We start from the raw sequence: 18662 nt of genomic DNA, 5'->3' as shown, positions 1-18662 counted from the left end.
TTGCGGTGCATCGGATGACTCCATAATGATAATGCTGTTAACGGGGTTTGGGCGATGGTTTGCCTGTCCTGTACTCGATCGTATGGAATGACGTCGTGCCAGTTACGAGCCTCGCTGCAGACCTACCAAACGCGGGCTGTGTCTCGTCAGATATCGAAGGAGCCGTGATAAGCGAGCCTCGGAACCAACCAGGCTGGGTCGAGGATGGCGACTGACTGCTCAGAAAGTCCACCTGATATAAGCCCGATACGCCGAATCGGGACCGAACGCTAAGCAGGTATACGGAACGACGAACTGGGCGACGTGTTGTTGTCTTTCGACCACGATGGTAAGAGCAGGTAAGTATGTATGCACTTGCGGACCTGCCGGTATGGACATGAATGAACAGGTGGAGCCAGGAGTGTTTGCAGCTCCGAGGGGTAGAAAATGCGATGCACACTCTGATTTCTAGAGCTGTGAGACAGACCGGCCCTACGTTAGTACGCTCGGGTATGCTGAGGGGCGGGTGGGCAGTTCAAGGTACATGTAGGTAGGCACGCAGTCGATGGCCCGTTCGTTAAGGTTGTTGGCAAATTAACAAGAAGGTTGGCAAGATCAAGGCCTAGCAGCAATGCCAGTCCAACAGCATGGGATGATTGACAGGTGCTGCAGTGAGACGCAGCATTCGGGCGAGGGTGAGGGCGGGAAGGGTGGTGATGTTGTTGGAAGGGTGAGTCTAGACTAGTCGGATGCAATACAGATCAATCAGACTGGGAGTCACCCGTCTTACCGGATACCTATCAGTGTAACGCGAGTTCGACCAACGACTGGTCGGGGCTGCATGCTGCTACCGGAGGCTGATTGGGCTGAGTGCTGAGTGGGTAGGGTCGGAGCGTCGAACCGCACATCACCGGTCAATCAGAATTCGATTAAACTCGTCCTTCCTTTCCACATCTCGTGCCTGGAGCTTGCTCGAGCTTGCTTGCTTCACTCTCGGCTCAATCCAACTCGAGCGGCACCCTCCTCCAAAATGACATTACCAATGATCTTCATGAGCGACGGCTCCCAGCCCGCTTAAAGGCATGTTATTGCTTGAAGTCCCCATCATTCGCTCCATTCCGGGCAAGTTACTCGTGGACGGTCACCACTCTCCCCTCCTCCTGGCGCATAGCTCTGACAACCCCCCACTTTGGATCTCTTTTGATCTGGCCGACAGCCAATATCGTCAACGCTTGGAAGCCTCCGCCCAACTTATATGCGAACAAACCACACGCAAGCCCGCTTGGCTTGTTCGTCATGATTGCCCTCACATTACCGGCATGGAAGAAGATTGCCATCCATTGTTGTGAGCTCTAGGGTTAGGCATACTCGTATAGGCCATGTGATGTAGGTTATTGGCTGGCCATGTATAGTTCCGCATGGAATAGGAAATACCCGTACAAAGGTGTTTTACGAAAACTTGTCACGATATTTTATTCTCCGAGCAATTCCCCATGGTTGGGTTGTGTATGCCACAAGTAACTCACTCAAACTTGCTGGTCGAGCGTCGATCTCCTTGGGTAAGGTAGTCCTGCACCGCTTGGCACTGTGATGTAAAAGACTACTACATACTTGTACCAATACCTGGGGTCTCTGTCTGCATGGCCCCCAGCAAAGTGACGTTGACGGGTCAAGTCATAGGCTCAGAAGCTGGGGCAAGTGAACGGGGTCTTTGGAGATTCCATCTAAGCTAACATGCGAACTATTATGCCCAGGCGTTCAACACGGTACGCGGCAGAGACAGCAGAAATGCAGAAATAGCATGTGGGAACGATTCCAGTCTGGTGAGACAACAGGTAGATCTAGACCTATATCTTTCTGGGTACATTTCTTAGGGGTACTCAGATTACGATACATCAATGCTGGCAACCATCTGGAGTCCAAGCAAGCTTTCTTGGATATGTCGTGGTAACAACTGGCATTGCTCGTGATTCTTTGCACACGTGCCTAATGATAGTCTTCTGGGTCTCTAGGCTAGGCATGTTCTGCCATTGGAAGGACAAATTAGAACAGATTAGAAAATGGCATAGCCCCGTCCTCAAGATAGAAGTCGTGTCATTTTGACATGTTACCTACCTACAGAGTTGTGGTTGTTCTGAGTGAGAAGTATGCACTTATACGCTGTAAATGTGACCTCTGAGAGAGTGGCTGGCTGCCTGACAGGCTTGTTGCGACATGTGCTGCAGTAAGCAGTACATAACTGTACCTGTATTTAGGGACCTAGCCGATGCTTAACTGCAGCTGCTGCCTTATGGGAGCTGGTACCTAGGGTGTTGATGCTTAACCTTAAGCACCCCTATTAATAGTGCATGTGTCTCACACAAGCACGCAGGTAACATCATCTCGAGTGGGACACAATCAAGTGACTGTATTTTTATGTAGTTGACGCCGACTCCGACGCCCCCGGAGCTGGCCTGGGCAAGCGACCGCAGGAATAACAGCCTTAATTATCCCGCTTACCCCAGATCGCGACGGTGAAATAAACGAGTACTGCTGTTATAATATCCAGTTAAAGCTCTGATTCTCAGAAGAGACTTGGCCGGTTTATTCTCGCAGGGACTTGCCTAGGTACGACCTCCCATCTACGTACACTACCTACCTAGAACACATCCCGAAGCACCACTGGAGCACTCGACCAGGGCTATTATTGATCCCACGCGAGCCGACGCTTGCTGTGCTCCAGCGAATGCATTCCCACTGTTTACCTGAGCCTTCCCACTCTTCCAGACCGCTAAGTCCCTTAGGGAGCCCGCTTGCCCTCTTTGAGTAATACGACACACGCTCTCGGCGTTAGCCATTGCCTGTATCAAGGTGATCTGATGCCAGTCATGTAGCATCTGGGTATGCTGGCCCAAGTGCGACTGACATGGGACGAAGATTCTTCTACCAATACACGTATGAAGCCACTCACTAACCCATCTAGATTCTAGAAGCCAGGTGGTGAACTCCTATGTTATTCATCAATCCATAAATACATCAATAGGTAGGTTGTGAGAGAACTACTATCTAGTACCCGAAGTGACTGGAAGAGTTCATTTGATGTGTTTGAATCCGAGTTACCTCTGGGACTGAACTGCAGATGGATCAATTCGGATTGGCGTGGGCGCCTGTTCCCTACCGAACAGGCGCTACGTGCAGGACCAACAAGAGACTACAGTGGCCAGGCTCTTTGGTTAGTATAAAAGCCAACTCTAATTTCCTCCCTCAAAAAGTCGTGTGCCCCTCCATTCAGTAGATTTGCATCTCTCACAAGTATGAATGGCACGGCACATCACACGAGACATGCAACGGCTGTTCTGCCACCAAGGGCTTCCGGCTCCCACAGTAACAACACTCTTCTTCCTCGTGTGCAAGCATTGCATCTGATTCATTCATGCCTTGGCTATTGAGGACAATCGCGCTTAGCCTACTAGATTCCTTTTCCTAACCTACTTTTACCGATCATATCTGCTCTCTCCACGGAGTACTCGCTCAGCATACATAGAGCCGCCTGTCTCCTTGTCCCCTCTTCTCTCTCTTCCGTCCTCACCCGTAAAAAAAAGTTGTTGGAGGGGCCTCTGTCCATCCTTCCCCTCCAAAAACCTATCAATTTTTTTTCTTTATTCTTTTTTTCCGGGTTTCGTATTGGTCAGTGGTGCCCTTGCAGGAGAGCATTTAAACCTACCTAAATAACTGTAAGCAAATGAGCAATCAGCTCCCTCCTCCCCCCCCAGCTGCCATTGAAAATCTGCCCCGCACTCGTCACAGTTGAAGCTGCAACAAAGAGAAAGTGCAAGAGGAAAATAAGGGTGCCTTGTCAGTCGTTTGGGATCTGTTCCGAACGAGTCCAGCCCACTCAAGTGCAGCAGCGCAGCGCATGGCAGCACGCGGTGCAGCTTCGGCCCAGTCAAAATCCTTCCCGAAAGGCCATGTTGGACTTGCTGCGACCTGACCTGCTTGCCTGCTTGCTGTCTGTCTGTACTGTACCTCCCTACATCCTCCATGGCATTTTGATACATTCATACCTCCAGCTACATACATAACATTGACCACTCTGATCTGATCTTAATAAAGATGTACCTCGACAACTGCCTGCACTTTTACTGACATCCATACCCAACAAAGCAAAGCAAGCAAGCACCTTCCTACTCCAGCCAGAGCAGTGCAGTTCCTTATTGCGTGCTCGTCCCCCATCTGCATTCAATACAATACATACCTACATACAGGACAGGTCCTGCATCTGCTGCACCTGCTGCACCTGCCTGCCTGTCTGCTAGCTGTGCTCTAACCAGCTGCTGTCTGGTGCGTTTTTTTGAGGGGCCATCATTCAACTCCCTCCCGGTCACTCACCCTCAGCTTCAACATAAGAGGAAACGACACACTGTCATAACCACCAGCTACCTACCACCACCACCACCACCACCACATTTTGATCCATTCACCGTCGGCACATTACACTTCCCCATCTGCCTGGCCTAGACGGGCAATATTGGACGCATCCAGCAGTTCCATGGTACATGCAATACCACCTTTAATTGCAGTACCACAAATCACACTCTCTATTTGCGCCACCCCTTGACACCCACGCCTAAACTAAGCAACGCAACGCAAAAGCTCTTTAGCATTCACTGAGCTGGTTCGAGCCTTCACTCACTACCAGGACAGACGACGGCTTACACTATTCAATTCCCCCAGACTCTCCCACACAACCGCACCTCGCCGCGATCCATTCAAGGCCCTGCCCTGTTACCACCAACCCAACAGTAGCCTCGTCCAGATTCCACCATATTTAACTCTGCCCTCTTGAACAATCTTTGATCATGAAGTCGCACAATTTTAGATAACGTATTCCCCCACTGCCAGCTACGTCCAGCCGGAGTTGAAAGCTCTCGTCTTTGGACTTTAATATCTTTCCCTTCCGCCACTGGACACAACTGGGTCTGGAATACTCTCATCACGCCTGCAAGCAAAAAATCATCCGCTCGCACACACATCTCACCAAGGTGCAATTGCAAAAATGGCATCTAGTTCAACAACTACCGACACAAATGGCCGCTCCATGGAGTCCCGCACTGGCCGCAGCAAGCAACGTAAGTCACTGGTGCTGAATTGAGTCGGCGACGCTGCTCTCGCCTTTTCAGGGGGGTTGGACCGGCCTTGCGTGGATACATCAGCTGACCCTTTCTTTGCTAGGCTACAACACCAATGGTGAGCGACTGGTGGCTGGTGTCGTACCCTTGACTAAGGACAAGAAGTACGTGCTGCTGATCCAGTCAACTCGCCGCAAAGGCTGGGTGCTCCCCAAGGGAGGATGGGAAACTGATGAGGAGTGTACCGAGGCCGCTTCCCGCGAGGCCTGGGAGGAAGCTGGTATCTCCATTGAGATCAACTACGACTTGGGAGATATCCTTGAGACCAGACCTCCCAAGAAGACCCACAAGGACCCTTCCAAGTCCGTCTATCGCTTCTACGAGGCCACAGTCCTCAAGGAAGAAGACGACTGGCCGGAGCGCCACAAGCGGGAGAGATGTTGGATGTCCTTCGCACAAGCCAAGGAGGCCCTCGAGACACGCCCGGAACTTTTAGAGGCGCTCACCCGGTCCACGATGCAACGTTGACCGGAGCCGAGACGATTCTCGATATCTAGATCTCACATCTCCCCTACTAGACCGCGGTCTTCCTTACCTGTTCGCACTGCCTACTGACGATATTCGACTGGCAAGATTGCATAGAGCTGGATCCTGGAGTTTTTCGGTCTCGATTTGATTTATATGCTTTGACACTTGTGCTTGGGTTCGGTATCTCAGCATGGCATTTGAGCGTTCTTGACTTTGGTATTTCCCTTAGGAATCAGACATGGATTCCGCATTATGGGGTCCCAAGATCATCCTTCCTGCATTCTCTAGTCATAGCAAAACACTTCTGATTTGGCTATACATGAAAAGGAGGGGGAAACATGCATCCTGAGGCGTTGGTGGCTAGCCATGATAGAGGGGTCACACAGTATGAAACGGCGCTGATTGGTACACATAAAACAAAGATTTCGACTTTGGGGATCATGGGTTGGCGTAGATGGATGGATGCGTTTGCATTGCCATGACTCACCTCCCGGAATCGGAATCGGAATGGTAAAAACACCTGTGGCGCTGGTTTGACAGGTTTGGCGATGCATATACACATAGACGAAGCCGATACCTCACTCCTATGAGCAACAATGCTTCTGGTACACACCACGTGATTTTACGAATTGGACCATTCTCGAGAGCGATGTCATCTTCGTGGATTGCATTCACTTGGCCCATTGAACAGGGCCATGCTGTTAAGCAGTGTGGCTTGGTTTTTGGAATCATGTTAAAAGTGATGCCAAGTTTCACGATAACTTAGCCAGTTTTTGAAAGGCGCGCAAGAGGAGGGGAGCAATGTCAGGGGCTCAGGGGACACTATTCACCACACAGATTCCTAACCTCGATTCAATGAGATTAGCCGGAAGGAGAAATCTCGCCAGCACGATACTTGCGTTGACAGGTACGTACGTTCAACATGGACGTACAAGTGCTTCAGTCTCTTAAAGGTACGTATTCTTCCTCTCTTTCTGCCATCACACTCCGTGCATGCCTGATTTGATGCAAGACATTTACTTGCTTGTTTGGGCTGAGAGACTAGGTGATGAGGATTCCCTTTCTTACCAGTTACCAACAAGATAAAAAAAAAGTATACTGAAGTTCTGAATTGTTCAATCGGCTGTGTATTATTGCTTTTTCTATATACACCGGGCCTAATAAGAGGTACGATTATCTGCAGGACTTTCAACCCCCGAACATCCCCTTTAGAGAGATGGGCTCTGACGTCTTTCTTGTTCTCCTGCTGAGTTATTACTTGGGGAAAAAAGGCTTGGGGGGTCATGCCGTTAGGCGGCAGTCCCCTAGAGAGAAAGAAAAAGACATTACGTATGGATGTCTGCCATCATCAGATGGAATTACCTCGGAGCCGCACCAAAGAACTCGGCGCTATCCCGAAAGTCCGGCTCCGGTTCCTTGGGTTTCGGACGGCTCAGCACCGCGGGCGGCGGCCCTTGCCTCCGGGCCGTGGGGAACGTCGCGAAGCTGGGCCCTTTCCGGACGGCGGGCGCGACGGGCGCGGGGTTGATGATGGGAGGCGGCAAGAGCGAGGGGATTGTGGGCTCGCGGTCGAGGACCTCGCTGCTCTTGCGCAAGGTGGGGATGGCCGGGGCCCCCGGGCGCTCGGGAGAGCCGCCGGGTCGCGCCGACGGGCCCATGCCTTGGCTCGACATCATGCTCATCATGCTCACGCCGGCCTTGGATGGCCGAGCGGCGGCTTCTTCGACATCGTTCCCGCCGTTGTTGCTGTTGATGGGGGCGGGGGAGGTGGTCAACTCTGGCACCTCGGGCGGGACCCTGGGTAGGTCTGCGTCGGACACCATGTCGGTGCTGTCGCGGAACTTGAAGCCCGCCGCCGCGGATACGATGGTGGCGCGCTTGCTGCGTCTCGTGGAGGGCGGGAAGTAGCCGGGCCCGTTATTGTCACCGGCGCCGGTTCTGAACTCGGGCGTCTTCGGGGTTACCACGGAATAGCGGGCGCCGCTAGCTGACCGTGCTGGTGCTGGCCGTGCCGGTGATCTAATTGGTAGCGGCGGCGCTGGCTCCAGCAGCTGCTGTCGTTGCTGGGGGGTTGGGGGAAGTGGCGATGTAGGCGCAGGTGAGGGCGGTTCGGGCCACTGTTGGGATGGAGGTGCTGGTTTGCGTTGTATGGGCGCCGGTGCTTGGGTCGGTGCCGGGGCTGGGGCTGGGGCTTCGTCTTCGACCTTTGGTCGTTGCTGCTGCTGCTGCTGCTGCTGCTTTTCCTGTTGCTTTTCCTCCTCGTCTTTCTTCCGGCTGTTGACTCGTATTATCCGGACCGTCTCAGCGCGGCCGACATTAGGCGGCTTCTGCAACCGGAAGCTCTCAGACCCGACCCCGTACACATCCGGCTTGCTGGCCGTCTGAGTGCGGATCTGTCCCCCACTGTAGTCGCTGGATGCAAGCCCGACGTTGCCGAAGGCTTCCTTTTTGGCAGTGAAAGGAGTAAATCCCGGAAGCTTCAACGTATCGCTCGGGGGGCCAGCGCTTGGGGGGACACCCAGGACTGCGATAGGCCTGCCGTCGTCGTACGCGGCACTCTTCTCATCGGCCAGACCCATACTACTACCTGGAGGCGCTTCCACATTCTTTCTTCCCTTTCGCCGGCATCGCATTACGAGGAACGCGATGATGGTAGTCGCTATCACGGACCCAACCACGGAAACCGTCACAATAATCGCCAAATTCTGGGCCGAGATCGAATTGCTCTGGACCTGCGCCACCAGGTTGTTTGCGTCGCCCTACTTGCGGTTAGCCTTTACATTCGTCCATGAAGGCTCATTTTCACTCACCCTGACACCACTAGCATCTGCCCTGGCCTGTTGGATCTGGCTGGCTGCTACGTTCATGGCACTGGCGGCACTGGCACTGGCAGATGCGCTCGCCACACTGATGTCGCTGCTGGCGCTCGACCGAACGCTCGCTAGATTGGCGGATACCTGGCTGCTGAAGGAGGAGGATGCTTGGGCGATCCTATCGTCTGCCTGCTGGCTGGCCCGGGAGACGGCGCTTGATGCCGACGATTGTGTCCGGGACAGCGCCTGGTTTGCTTGGTCGGCATTCTGATTTGCCTCGCGGATAGCCTGGTCAGCCGATTGCCTCGCGGACTGTGCCGACTGTGATATTGAAGAGGCCGACTGCGAGACCTGCGTTATCGACCCCGACAACCTCCGAATTTCATCCGATAGCGCGTTGATTTGGCCCTGGTCCTGTCGCTTTCGGGGTGCCGGCGTCGGCTTCGGCATCTGTAGGCGTCGAGCATCCCGTGGTGGTAGTGCTGTGGGATTGGGTAGAGTCTCGAGGATGACTCTCTTCGGGACGGCCTCCCTCTCCACCACGATGTACTGGACTCGCTCCCATATTACCGCCTCTATCGTCTCTGGTGCCTGCGCGGGATTGCCGGACCACTCCGCCGTTCCGTTCTGTCCATCACTGGCCCATGCTTGAATCGCGGCCAGCCCGATCAACAGGTTGCAGTATAAGAGCCGGCTCTTTAGCATTTTTCATAGTCCATAACTCGTAAAGGCGCCGGTCCCCTTTGAGTTGTCGCCTGGACGATATGTCATAAGAAAAAAAAAAAGATGAGTGTGATAAACAAACTCTCCAGGAGGGAGAAGAAAGAAGAGACAAACAAGACTGGAAGGAACCGGTCACAAGGGTAACTTGAAAAGGTCGCATCCATACCCCCTACCCTACCATGGACGATATCCAGGCCGGATGGCAAGCCCCATACTTGCTCAAGTGCCGTGCCCTCTCTCCTCTAGACTATATCGGTCCCATCACAATCATGCATTATCCATGTCGGCGAGATGTCTTGCTCTCGATCATCATGTTCGGTCAGCGACAGGTGTCTTTCCGTTATTCCAGGGGCCTTGCTGACCGGGGCTCATGAGGCTCACTCGAGCGCAGAGTTCTGCCACTTGGACCAGGGAGCTGGTGCATCCCATCTTTCTATTTGGCATGGTCGCCCCACGCTGGCTTAGACGGGGCTGTATGATCTGCGACCGGAAACAGCACAGTAAATGCGCCAAGACTGTCACGTCCAATTGACAGCAGCGATTTAGACCAGGATGACTTGCATGCAAGTCAGCAGGCTAGTAGGCAACGACTCACGATAGAAACATAGGGAGTTCCCGTTATAGCAGCTCGGTCCACTGGTTCTTCAACGTATGCAGGTTGCCTGCCAGCACTCGCAATAGCTGCTGCTGCTGCATCACACCACATTCACAGCTAGGCCTGATCGACACGGGCCAAGTGAATCGATTCATTATCCGGATCTTCAGGTTCCCGAGACCAATTGGAATCTTTCCTCGAGGCCCAAAGCAGCGAGAACAGATCACTTTCTCGGTTTAACCGGCGAACTGGTTGGCCTTCTCGAGGAACGCAAATAAGCAACCGTGCCTGTTGTTTTACCCTGGGTATACTTGGTTGCAAAATCAACTTTTGCTGGAGAAGTCATCGTCTGATGCGTCGTGTCAGTGGTCGCCACCCCACGCCTGAGTGAACGACGTGGCGCACGATCCCGAAAGGTGCGAACTTCAGACGAGAGATGAAATGGAGTGAACAGGGTTGCAGGGCCTCGGAATGTCACTGAATCTGGCCAGAGAGCCAGGTCAGTCACAATGCAGCGAGTCGCGACCTGGTTGTGACCTATTCTTGACCACCTCTCCGTGGTATTCAAGCGAGCAAGCCGAGGATGGCTAGGATGGTAGAGCCTCATAGTGGGGGCGGACAGGGGCCGTTGAACGTCTGAAACCGTTGCTTGGGTCCAGGTTCGCCTCGGGTTTCGCAATGGCCGGGCGGCCACCCGAACTTCTATCATCCCGTTTGGGTGATCACCAACATTGCGGAGTTGTTGCAGAATTAAGCTCGGTCGGCTTGATTGTGGGCTTGGCAGGCCGCAGTATCAAATCTAGAATCGTGAGGCCTAGATTATCTGGCACGGTGTGTCCAGAGATCGTCGGGACGGATGAGAAGAAGAAGAGCAATAAAAAGAAATGCAAGATCGCTGCGCGTTGAGCATAAACACATGGTACAGTTGAAGTGTAAATAACCACCTACACTTCTGAATGGCCAGATATTTGGAAAGGTCTGGACAAGATTCTGAGGGCTACGAAATCATGGCAGGTATTTTCCAAACAGGCCATGTGTATCGGATGACATGCCGCAGATAGACACAGTAAAGACGGGAACGGATAATGATCGGATATTGCAAATAATTTCAAGATGGGCTTCGAGCTTCATAGCCTCGACTATTTGAGAAGCAAGATGTACAAGATGTGTAGGTAAACTTGGCCAGGCGCAATGACAGAGTCTTCGACCGCCGATGCTACTTGGCAGAGTGACAAGAAGCAAATGTATTATGACAAGATCATGTATGAGTTACATGAATAAAACCATTCAAGTACAAAGAATTCGACTGGCGTTCAAATGTATTGATGCTACGGTCTGTATGTCTTAGCTTTGAAGTCTTAGCCGCCCGTTGATGCTTGCCGCTCGCTTTTGGTTTGTCCTGTCCCTCCACCCCCACTTTGCGCACGGTCCCCACGCTGCATGTTGCCGCCGCTTCAAGTTTCTTCCGACTGAACCTCATCGTCTCGCGGGATCTTCTAGACCTAACATTGGCCAGTTGATGACGTCCTTTAGAAGGTTGTGTAAACAGTGACCACGAAGAAGAAAAAAACAAGCACGCCTGCCTCCAACCGACGCGCGACGCAGATGTCCTAGCTGCTGCGCACTGCATTCTGCGACCCCAGTTATCAGTCCACATCTCTCCATGGACTGCATCGAGAAAGCCGACCTTACCTCAACCACTACCAACCAGATGATATGATGATGGAGAACTTAACCATACACGACCCGTCGCCCCAACAGGGCGCGCCGATGTCGCAGGCTCTCGGACGAGCACCGCCGCCCCAGCAACCTCAGCAGTTGCCTCCCCAGATGTTCACGACCGCAGCCCAGCTGCTCGATCTTACGGATAGTATGGCGACGACACCCTCGAGCGCATTGCTCTCTCGTCTATGCTCGAGCTGACAGGCCATGTAGAGAAGCTTCTAATTTGCCTGCGCGACGGTAGGAAGCTGACAGGCATCCTGCGAAGCTGGGATCAATTTGGTACGTTTGGCTTCTGTTGCTGCTGCTGCGGCACCTCTGGCTCCTGCCGCCATGGGTTCGAGCAACGTGTGACAACAGAGAGCTTTGGCTGGTTCTAATGCATGAGCGGTGATGCAGCAAATATTGTTCTACAATCCACGATTGAGCGCATATATGCGCCTCTGCCGGACGCCACCGAGGCCTCCCCCGTGAAGGGCTACTATGCGGACAAGCCCCATGGCATCTTCCTTGTGAGAGGCGAGAACGTGCTCTTGCTCGGCGAGATTGACCTGGACAAAGACGACGATACGCCCGCGGGCTACGAGATGGCCGACTTCAAGGCGGTCGAGCGCATGGCCAAGGAGAAGAAGGCGACGGACAAGTCGAGGGAGAAGAACAAGCTCAAGAAGCTCTCTACCCTGGGCTTCGAAGGCGAAAATCTGGGCGAGATCTTGTTGTAGTTGACCGGGCGGGAAGGTGTCCGGTTGCTACCACGGTGAATGAGCTGTGCCGCGCTGATGGGAGGGACATATCCAGGAAGGGGTTTTCGGGACTTGTACGGCAGAATATTGTGAAATGCCTCCCGATGCCACCAATTCCGAGGAGACTTTTGCTTGAGCTGGAGTGACTACTGGCCTTAGCACGAGCAGATCCGAGTACTAACTTCTTCGACCAAAAGGTGTGGAAAATGTACTCCGCCTGACCACCTCTCACTATTTTGGCATCCTTTGCGTGGCTCTTGTGAAACGCGACTGACGTTGCGAGGGCACAGTGTTCCACTGCCAACTCACCGATGATCACACCGAGCAGTGTACTGTGACTCTACATTGGGCTCTTATCGAGCTGCACACATGAAGGCCATATTGATATAGATGCATGGTAGAGAAGCAATTGTTACCTCTTTCGTAACTATTTGCGTAAACGACATGGCATTGCATCATGGGCTACATCATATATGCATTGGCCAGTTATCCGACATAGAAAACGAATAAAGATACTGTATGTACAATGTTGCAGTGTGGTTGTGTTTACGTTAGTTAGGTTTCTTCACGGCTGAGTTCCGCGAGAGGCTATCTTCGGATCCTTGTCAAACAACCTGGCGTAGGTGGAAATTGGGTACCATACTGTCGGGTCCAGGAACGTCAAAATGGAGGGTTGGACAACGAAGCATGCCACTAAATGGACTGACAGCGGTGAGTTATGGGGGTGGGTAGTCTACCTATTGTACCTAGACGTGCTAATACCTACCTGACCTAAGGCATCTCCAGGTTGTTCTCAGTCACAAGTAATATGCTCTATCGAATTAGCTAGACTCTGGGAATAAAATATTGAAGAGTGATATCATACACGGAGCTACCACAGGACATTGGCCCTACCCTAAAGGAAGCTGGAGAGGTGGCCCGCCCGTGGGGTGGAAGATGGTTGATTGGCTTCCATGATCCACGTGTTTGCAGAGTCTGGGTTGCTATAGGTATATTTGTCAATGATCATCTCCCTACATACGTACACACACTCCTATGTACAGATGCATAGGTAAGTAATTGGTTATATTAATGCAAGCCACCATGCTGTGTGATGGGAGAGTGCCAGTGATGAGCAGCCGCAGAAACAAGCGCCCAGGTTCGGGTTTCCGGGCGACAGTCTGGCTGTTGTATGGATGTGATGCAATGCCTAGGCGAAATGCGACTGATGGCAAACGACTTGTCTTCCGAAAGCCCTGGTGTCGCTCCTTGTTCCCCTTGGGGACGAAAGAAGATACCAATCGACATTTGGGCTTGAGCTCGTTCAGCCCGACCAAGCAAACACTGGCTGTAGGGCGTTTCTTCTTTAACCCCCTGTTTGGTGGTTGGCGCCCTCACTTTGATACTACTTAAGCATCCAGGTTGATATATATTTATAGGAGTCAGTCATGTATCAGTACAGTACTCCATATGAAATGCAGAAATTCAAAAAAGAAAAGGCAAGGGGCTGCTGCTCTACGATGACCCCGCGCAGGGATGATGATGAGCCTGTCTAGGGATGGACACCTCCTCTCTGGGGAGACCGGTTACATAGTTGTATGTACATCTGTATGTACTATGTAGCTCAATCTCAATTTGATTCCAGAGCTCCCTCCTGGTGGCGCCTTTTGATGCGCGCTTGGCTTGGTCTGGCCTGGGCTGAAATGCGAATCAAGATCAACTTTGGGAGGGGAGGGGTCGTTGGCACTAAAACCAGAACCGGAACATTGGGAGACTGCGCCCGCTTGCCGCCTGCCCGCTACCACCCACTGAGACGGACGGCTGCAATGCGAAAGACTGTCCGTTAAACTGATGCATGTGGTGATTGATAAACCTTTCCGTAGGCCGCTCAACGTAGAGAGAGGCCGCAATTCGACAGGCACTGTCTGTCGTCCCGCAACTACCGTGGTCAATTGATAATCCAATCCATTGAACACCTCCTTGGCTCTGCTCTGTAGACATCATAATCCAACCTAACCCACCACCCGTCGCCCTCCCCTCCACCCTGTGACGAGCCTCTTCTCCGGTCAGGACTGACGCGCTGGCCAAGAGCTCCAACGAGCTCGACCAACAACCATCCCACCTCGGTATCGCAAAGTCGCCACAGCCACCACCAGCTCCTGTCTTTCGTCCACAGCTGGCCATGCAACACGGCTGAACAAGAAGCCCACCGAACCCGATCGCGCGCATATACACACACGCAACAAAAACTGCGGCGACTGCATTCCCATTGCATCGGCTTTGTCAAACCGCCGCCGCCCACCAAACACTCGGCCCGCTCTTCCCGTCACATTCGGATACGGGCAGCTGCACGTTGGGAAGAGAGAGAGGGGGAGGGAGGCCAGCAGTTGCTTGCAGGTCGTGCTCTTTGCCACAAAGGCCTGGCACAACTGTTTACCTGCCAGCTCCGAAGCTTGCTTGCTGGGCTTGCTTCTTCTTTGGTACAGACGAACACCAAGCAAGGGTTTCAACGTCGGTGCCGAGGGCCTGTCTAGGAGCCCACCCCCGAACGAAACGACCGATTTCACGCGAACGTGCTATCCATTCCTAGGTTCCGAGCCTTATTACTACAAACAACTTAGCTCGTGGCCACGACTGGGACGTGATTGCCTACGCACCCTGGAATACCCTGCCTTGGTCACTCCCTCTGCGAGGTTTACATCGTGACGGGACCAAGCCGCTTGAGCCGACCAAGAGACCCAGTCGTTTCGCCTCGAGATGCTACCGCGCCTGCACTCTATCGGCTACCTCGAAGGATAATACTACCCAGTCGCGCATACATCACTCGGGCGGGACCAGGCGTACTTGCTTCCCTGTTGAGCGCTGCCGCCAAAACATAGCAACAACTACATCTAGAAGGGTTGTCAATTCGGACTGAGACCCCTCACCCACCCGAAACAACGGCCATGGAGTCCATAAACATCGCAGTTATTGGTGCCAATGGGGTGGGCAAGTCTCACTTCATCCAGCGGGCGATAGGTCTGCCGAAAGCTCCCGGGCCCCAACCAACTGCAGCGCGCATCTTCATAGACAATGTGCCTTACGCAGTGACCCTTTTCGAGCTTGATCTCGAGTATTTCGATGTGAATCCAGAGCGGCAGATACAATGGCCCCGGCAGATAGGCGGTACCATGATGCCCCCCATCGACGGGGTCCTGCTTCTGTACGATGTCATGAACAGAGAAAGTATTCTGGAGCTACCACAGACTTTAAGTAAGTCAATGATTCAACTGAAGGCTTTGGAGATGCAATTGCTAGTTCGTAGACTGACCATGAGCAGGTGCACTGGTCAATTCATCGTTACCTACGGTCCTTGTGGCGACGAAATGTGACAATCCCGAAAGCGTGAGGCAGATCAACTCAGACGAGCTTGCTGCCGCTTGCCAGTCGTGTGTCTCGGACTTCAAGACCTCAGCCAGTAAACCTGAGAATTCAAGGAATGCCTTGTTCAGGTTACTGAAGGTCCTGGTAACCAACCGCCAAGGTATGTTGAATAATCCCGGGCGTTTGATGTGTTCGAGAGTCTCCGAATAGCCTGGACAGGCCCAAGGAACAAGACGGACCGTTGCGAGGGATATCATATGTTTATAGGATTTATACTGACTGTGAGAAGCTGAGGCTAGTGGCATGAGGCGACGAGCAGCCTCCGTGGCTCACCTCGATACTCACCATGATTCAGTAGGAGCCCGGCCAATGAGCCAACATAGTAAGCATAGCCGCGCTAGTTCAGATATGTCACTTGTGCGAGGTTTACCACCGCAATCAGGTAAGAGGGACATATCTTGTTTTTCCCCCAATGGCTATGCAGGAAGCTTACTTTGATTTCGTGATGCAGTCGGTGAAGACAACCAAACTGTCTCCAGCATGCTGCGAACTCCGGGCATTCGCCTGGACCGCCACAATGCGCCGTCCTTCCTGGATATTGAGGAATCTGATGGCGAATCTTTTGGCTACAACGACGATATACCCATACTACAGCGCAATGACGAAATGACCTTTGATCGTCCGGCGAAAAAGACCGGGGTCACCTTCGACGAGCTAGTGGATCGGCTACTCGCCCCCAAGATGTCACGATCAGACAGTAATTTTGCCGACGTTTTCTTGTGCTTGTACCGCAAGTTCGCTGCGCCTGGCGAGCTCTTCACGGCGATCCTGACGCGGCTGGATCAAGTAAAGGAGGACAAGTCCGTGCATTACCTTACCAAGACGTCATCACAGCTCCGCATCATTGAGGTGGTGGCCAAGTGGGTGGCGTCTTACCCTGGAGACTTCGCCAGGCCAACGACTCGGAAAACGCTGGAGGAATTCATACGGCACTTGTCGTCCGAGCCGATATTCGCAGCGGCAGCACAGCAAATGCGCCGCAACCTCGAATTCAGCGTGTTCGAGGATGATGACACGGGCTGGGCCAAATCGGACGTCATAGAAGAGGACTCGGCTTCCGGTGCGTCGAGTCTGGGTAGGCCCGACGGGCCGAGAGGATCAGATATTACCGAAAGCGTAAGCTCCCTGAGCGTGGAGGATCACAACCCTGCTCGGCGGCCATCAGCAACTTCCTCTCTCAACACCGACATTGGCACAGCAAAGGTGCACCAGTTCCAGTTCCATTCGTATGAAGACTACGAGCGAGAAGCTGCAACTATGGTCCCAACATACACCATGCCTCTGACCAAATTCCGCTATCACATATTTATGGACACGTCAGACGATGATATCGCCGACGAGATCACGAGGATCGATTGGGTCATGTTCTCATCCATCCGGATTCGAGATCTCGTGAGGCATGTCAGCTTGAACGCACAGCAACGAGAGAAGAGTCGGAGTATGAAGAACGTAAACCGGATGGTCACCCACTTCAATCACATCGCCAAATGGGTGGCCAACATGATCCTGATGCGGGACAAGGCCAAGCACCGAGCCCAGATGCTCGAGAAATTCATGAGCATTGCGCTCAAGCTGCGACAGCTCAACAACTACAACGGCCTCGCAGCCGTGCTGGCCGGTATCAACGGGACGGCCATCCACCGCCTGGCTCAGACCAAGGCGCTCGTGCCGGCCGACGTGCAGAAGCGGTTCGCGCGGCTGGTGCTGCTGATGGGGACGCAGAAGAGTCACTTCGCCTACCGGTTGGCCTGGGAAAACTCGCCCTTGCCCCGCATCCCTTTCATGCCCTTGCATCGCAGGGATCTGGTCTCGGCCGAGGAGGGCAGCATGACGTTTGTGGGCGCCGAGGGCGACCGCATCAACTGGAAGAAGTTTGAGGTGCTCGGCGAGGTCTGCTTGCCCATTATGAAGAGCCAGGGCACGCCCTACCCCAACCTGACCAAGCACGATGTGGCGAGGGAGCTCATCCTAGATTGTTTGATGCCTATTGATGATGAGGTACGTCATAAACCACTTCGCCTAAGAAGTTTTTTACGAAGAAGCATTTTCACTGACGGTTATTGCTTGATCATAGGATATTTACCAGCGCAGTGTCACGGTAGAAAGTCAGGGCGCCGGAGGGTACGATGCCGGGAAGAAGAAGTTCCCCTGGTTTGCCAAGCAATAAGGGAGGCTTGCGCGATACTCCTCCTTGCTTGCTTGCTTACTTGCTACTTCTCCGGGCTTCGCTCGAGGGGATATGTGCACAGGGTGTCTGTCCGCCTCTCCTGCCTCCTTGGCAAACAAAAGTGATTGCCGAGTAATTGTTCCAAATCTTTTTTCATCATCCCAAGGTGCTTAGCGGGCTTTCTTCTTTTTGACGCGACGACGACGGGGAGGGGTAAATCCGTTTTCTGTTTTACTATTTGGTGGTCATATTTTATACTTTATTTGTCGAGAATTTTTGGATAAAGACAACTAAGTAAACCAATATACCCTGGTTTCGATGGGTATATCAGGGGAAGGTGGGGGATGGAGAAGGGAGGAAAAGGGAAGGGGAAGGGAGCGGACAAAATACCACAGCACAACACAGACACATTACAATAAATGTATGGGTGAAGAATATAGAGATTCAATCGGTATTCGGAATTAGTGTCTCTGAGTATCCTGCTTCTGAGGTGCAAGTTCTTTTCCCTTCCTTTGGTTTCAAGGCCAGAGGCACCACCATGAGATTGGTATGGGACCAAATATATACCCCTATTATCATCTGCCGTACTACGCTGTTCAAGCACCCTTACTCGAGAGGGCGTGCCCTGCCTACTTACTCACCAAACCACCGAGGAAGAAAAAAGTGCAGTGTATAGGAAATGGTGTTGCCGTTCTTATATCTGTACAACCGCCTATCGCAGACTATCATTGTGTGTAAGCTCTGTCTCTCTTCCATCAAAGAGTAAAGCTCAAGGGGGTATATCCATATCTATCTGTACACAACAACTACTAAACCGGCATCCTGCCAGATGACCGTGCTTCCGTCTCTCTTCGCTTTTCATTAATCCAGCGCCCTTCGTTT

General features: G+C 52.7%; 4 protein-coding genes across 4 annotated transcripts; 3 read left to right on the top strand and 1 right to left on the bottom strand.

Moving 5' to 3' along the window:
* Positions 1-5014: 5014 nt before the first annotated feature.
* On the top strand, positions 5015-5615 carry PG985_008372 (NUDIX hydrolase domain-like protein; the record flags this gene model as incomplete). Its single annotated transcript, XM_066828140.1, has 2 exons — positions 5015-5087; positions 5191-5615. The coding sequence occupies 2 exons, from the start codon at positions 5015-5017 to the stop codon at positions 5613-5615; spliced, it is 498 nt and encodes a 165-aa protein (XP_066683052.1).
* A 1358-nt stretch (positions 5616-6973) lies between these two features.
* Positions 6974-9133, bottom strand: PG985_008371 (uncharacterized protein; the record flags this gene model as incomplete). The annotated part of the gene is made up of 2 exons (XM_066828139.1): positions 6974-8374; positions 8426-9133. 2 exons carry the CDS (start codon positions 9131-9133, stop codon positions 6974-6976), a joined length of 2109 nt encoding a protein of 702 aa, XP_066683051.1.
* Positions 9134-11468: 2335 nt separating this feature from the next.
* PG985_008370 (uncharacterized protein) lies at positions 11469-12190 on the top strand (the record flags this gene model as incomplete). The annotated part of the gene is made up of 3 exons (XM_066828138.1): positions 11469-11616; positions 11682-11750; positions 11868-12190. 3 exons carry the CDS (start codon positions 11469-11471, stop codon positions 12188-12190), a joined length of 540 nt encoding a protein of 179 aa, XP_066683050.1.
* A 2945-nt stretch (positions 12191-15135) lies between these two features.
* PG985_008369 (ras guanine nucleotide exchange factor domain-containing protein) lies at positions 15136-17780 on the top strand (the record flags this gene model as incomplete). The annotated part of the gene is made up of 5 exons (XM_066828137.1): positions 15136-15442; positions 15510-15713; positions 15843-15995; positions 16065-17611; positions 17688-17780. The coding sequence occupies 5 exons, from the start codon at positions 15136-15138 to the stop codon at positions 17778-17780; spliced, it is 2304 nt and encodes a 767-aa protein (XP_066683049.1).
* Between the last annotated feature and the right edge of the window lie 882 nt (positions 17781-18662).

This window comes from Apiospora marii (genome assembly GCF_038362585.1).
Source record: "Apiospora marii strain CBS 49790 chromosome Unknown utg000005l_segment0_segment0, whole genome shotgun sequence".
NCBI lineage: Eukaryota > Fungi > Ascomycota > Sordariomycetes > Amphisphaeriales > Apiosporaceae > Apiospora > Apiospora marii.
The sequence above is the reverse complement of the archived record's forward strand: the minus strand, read 5'-3'. Positions and strand labels throughout refer to the sequence as shown.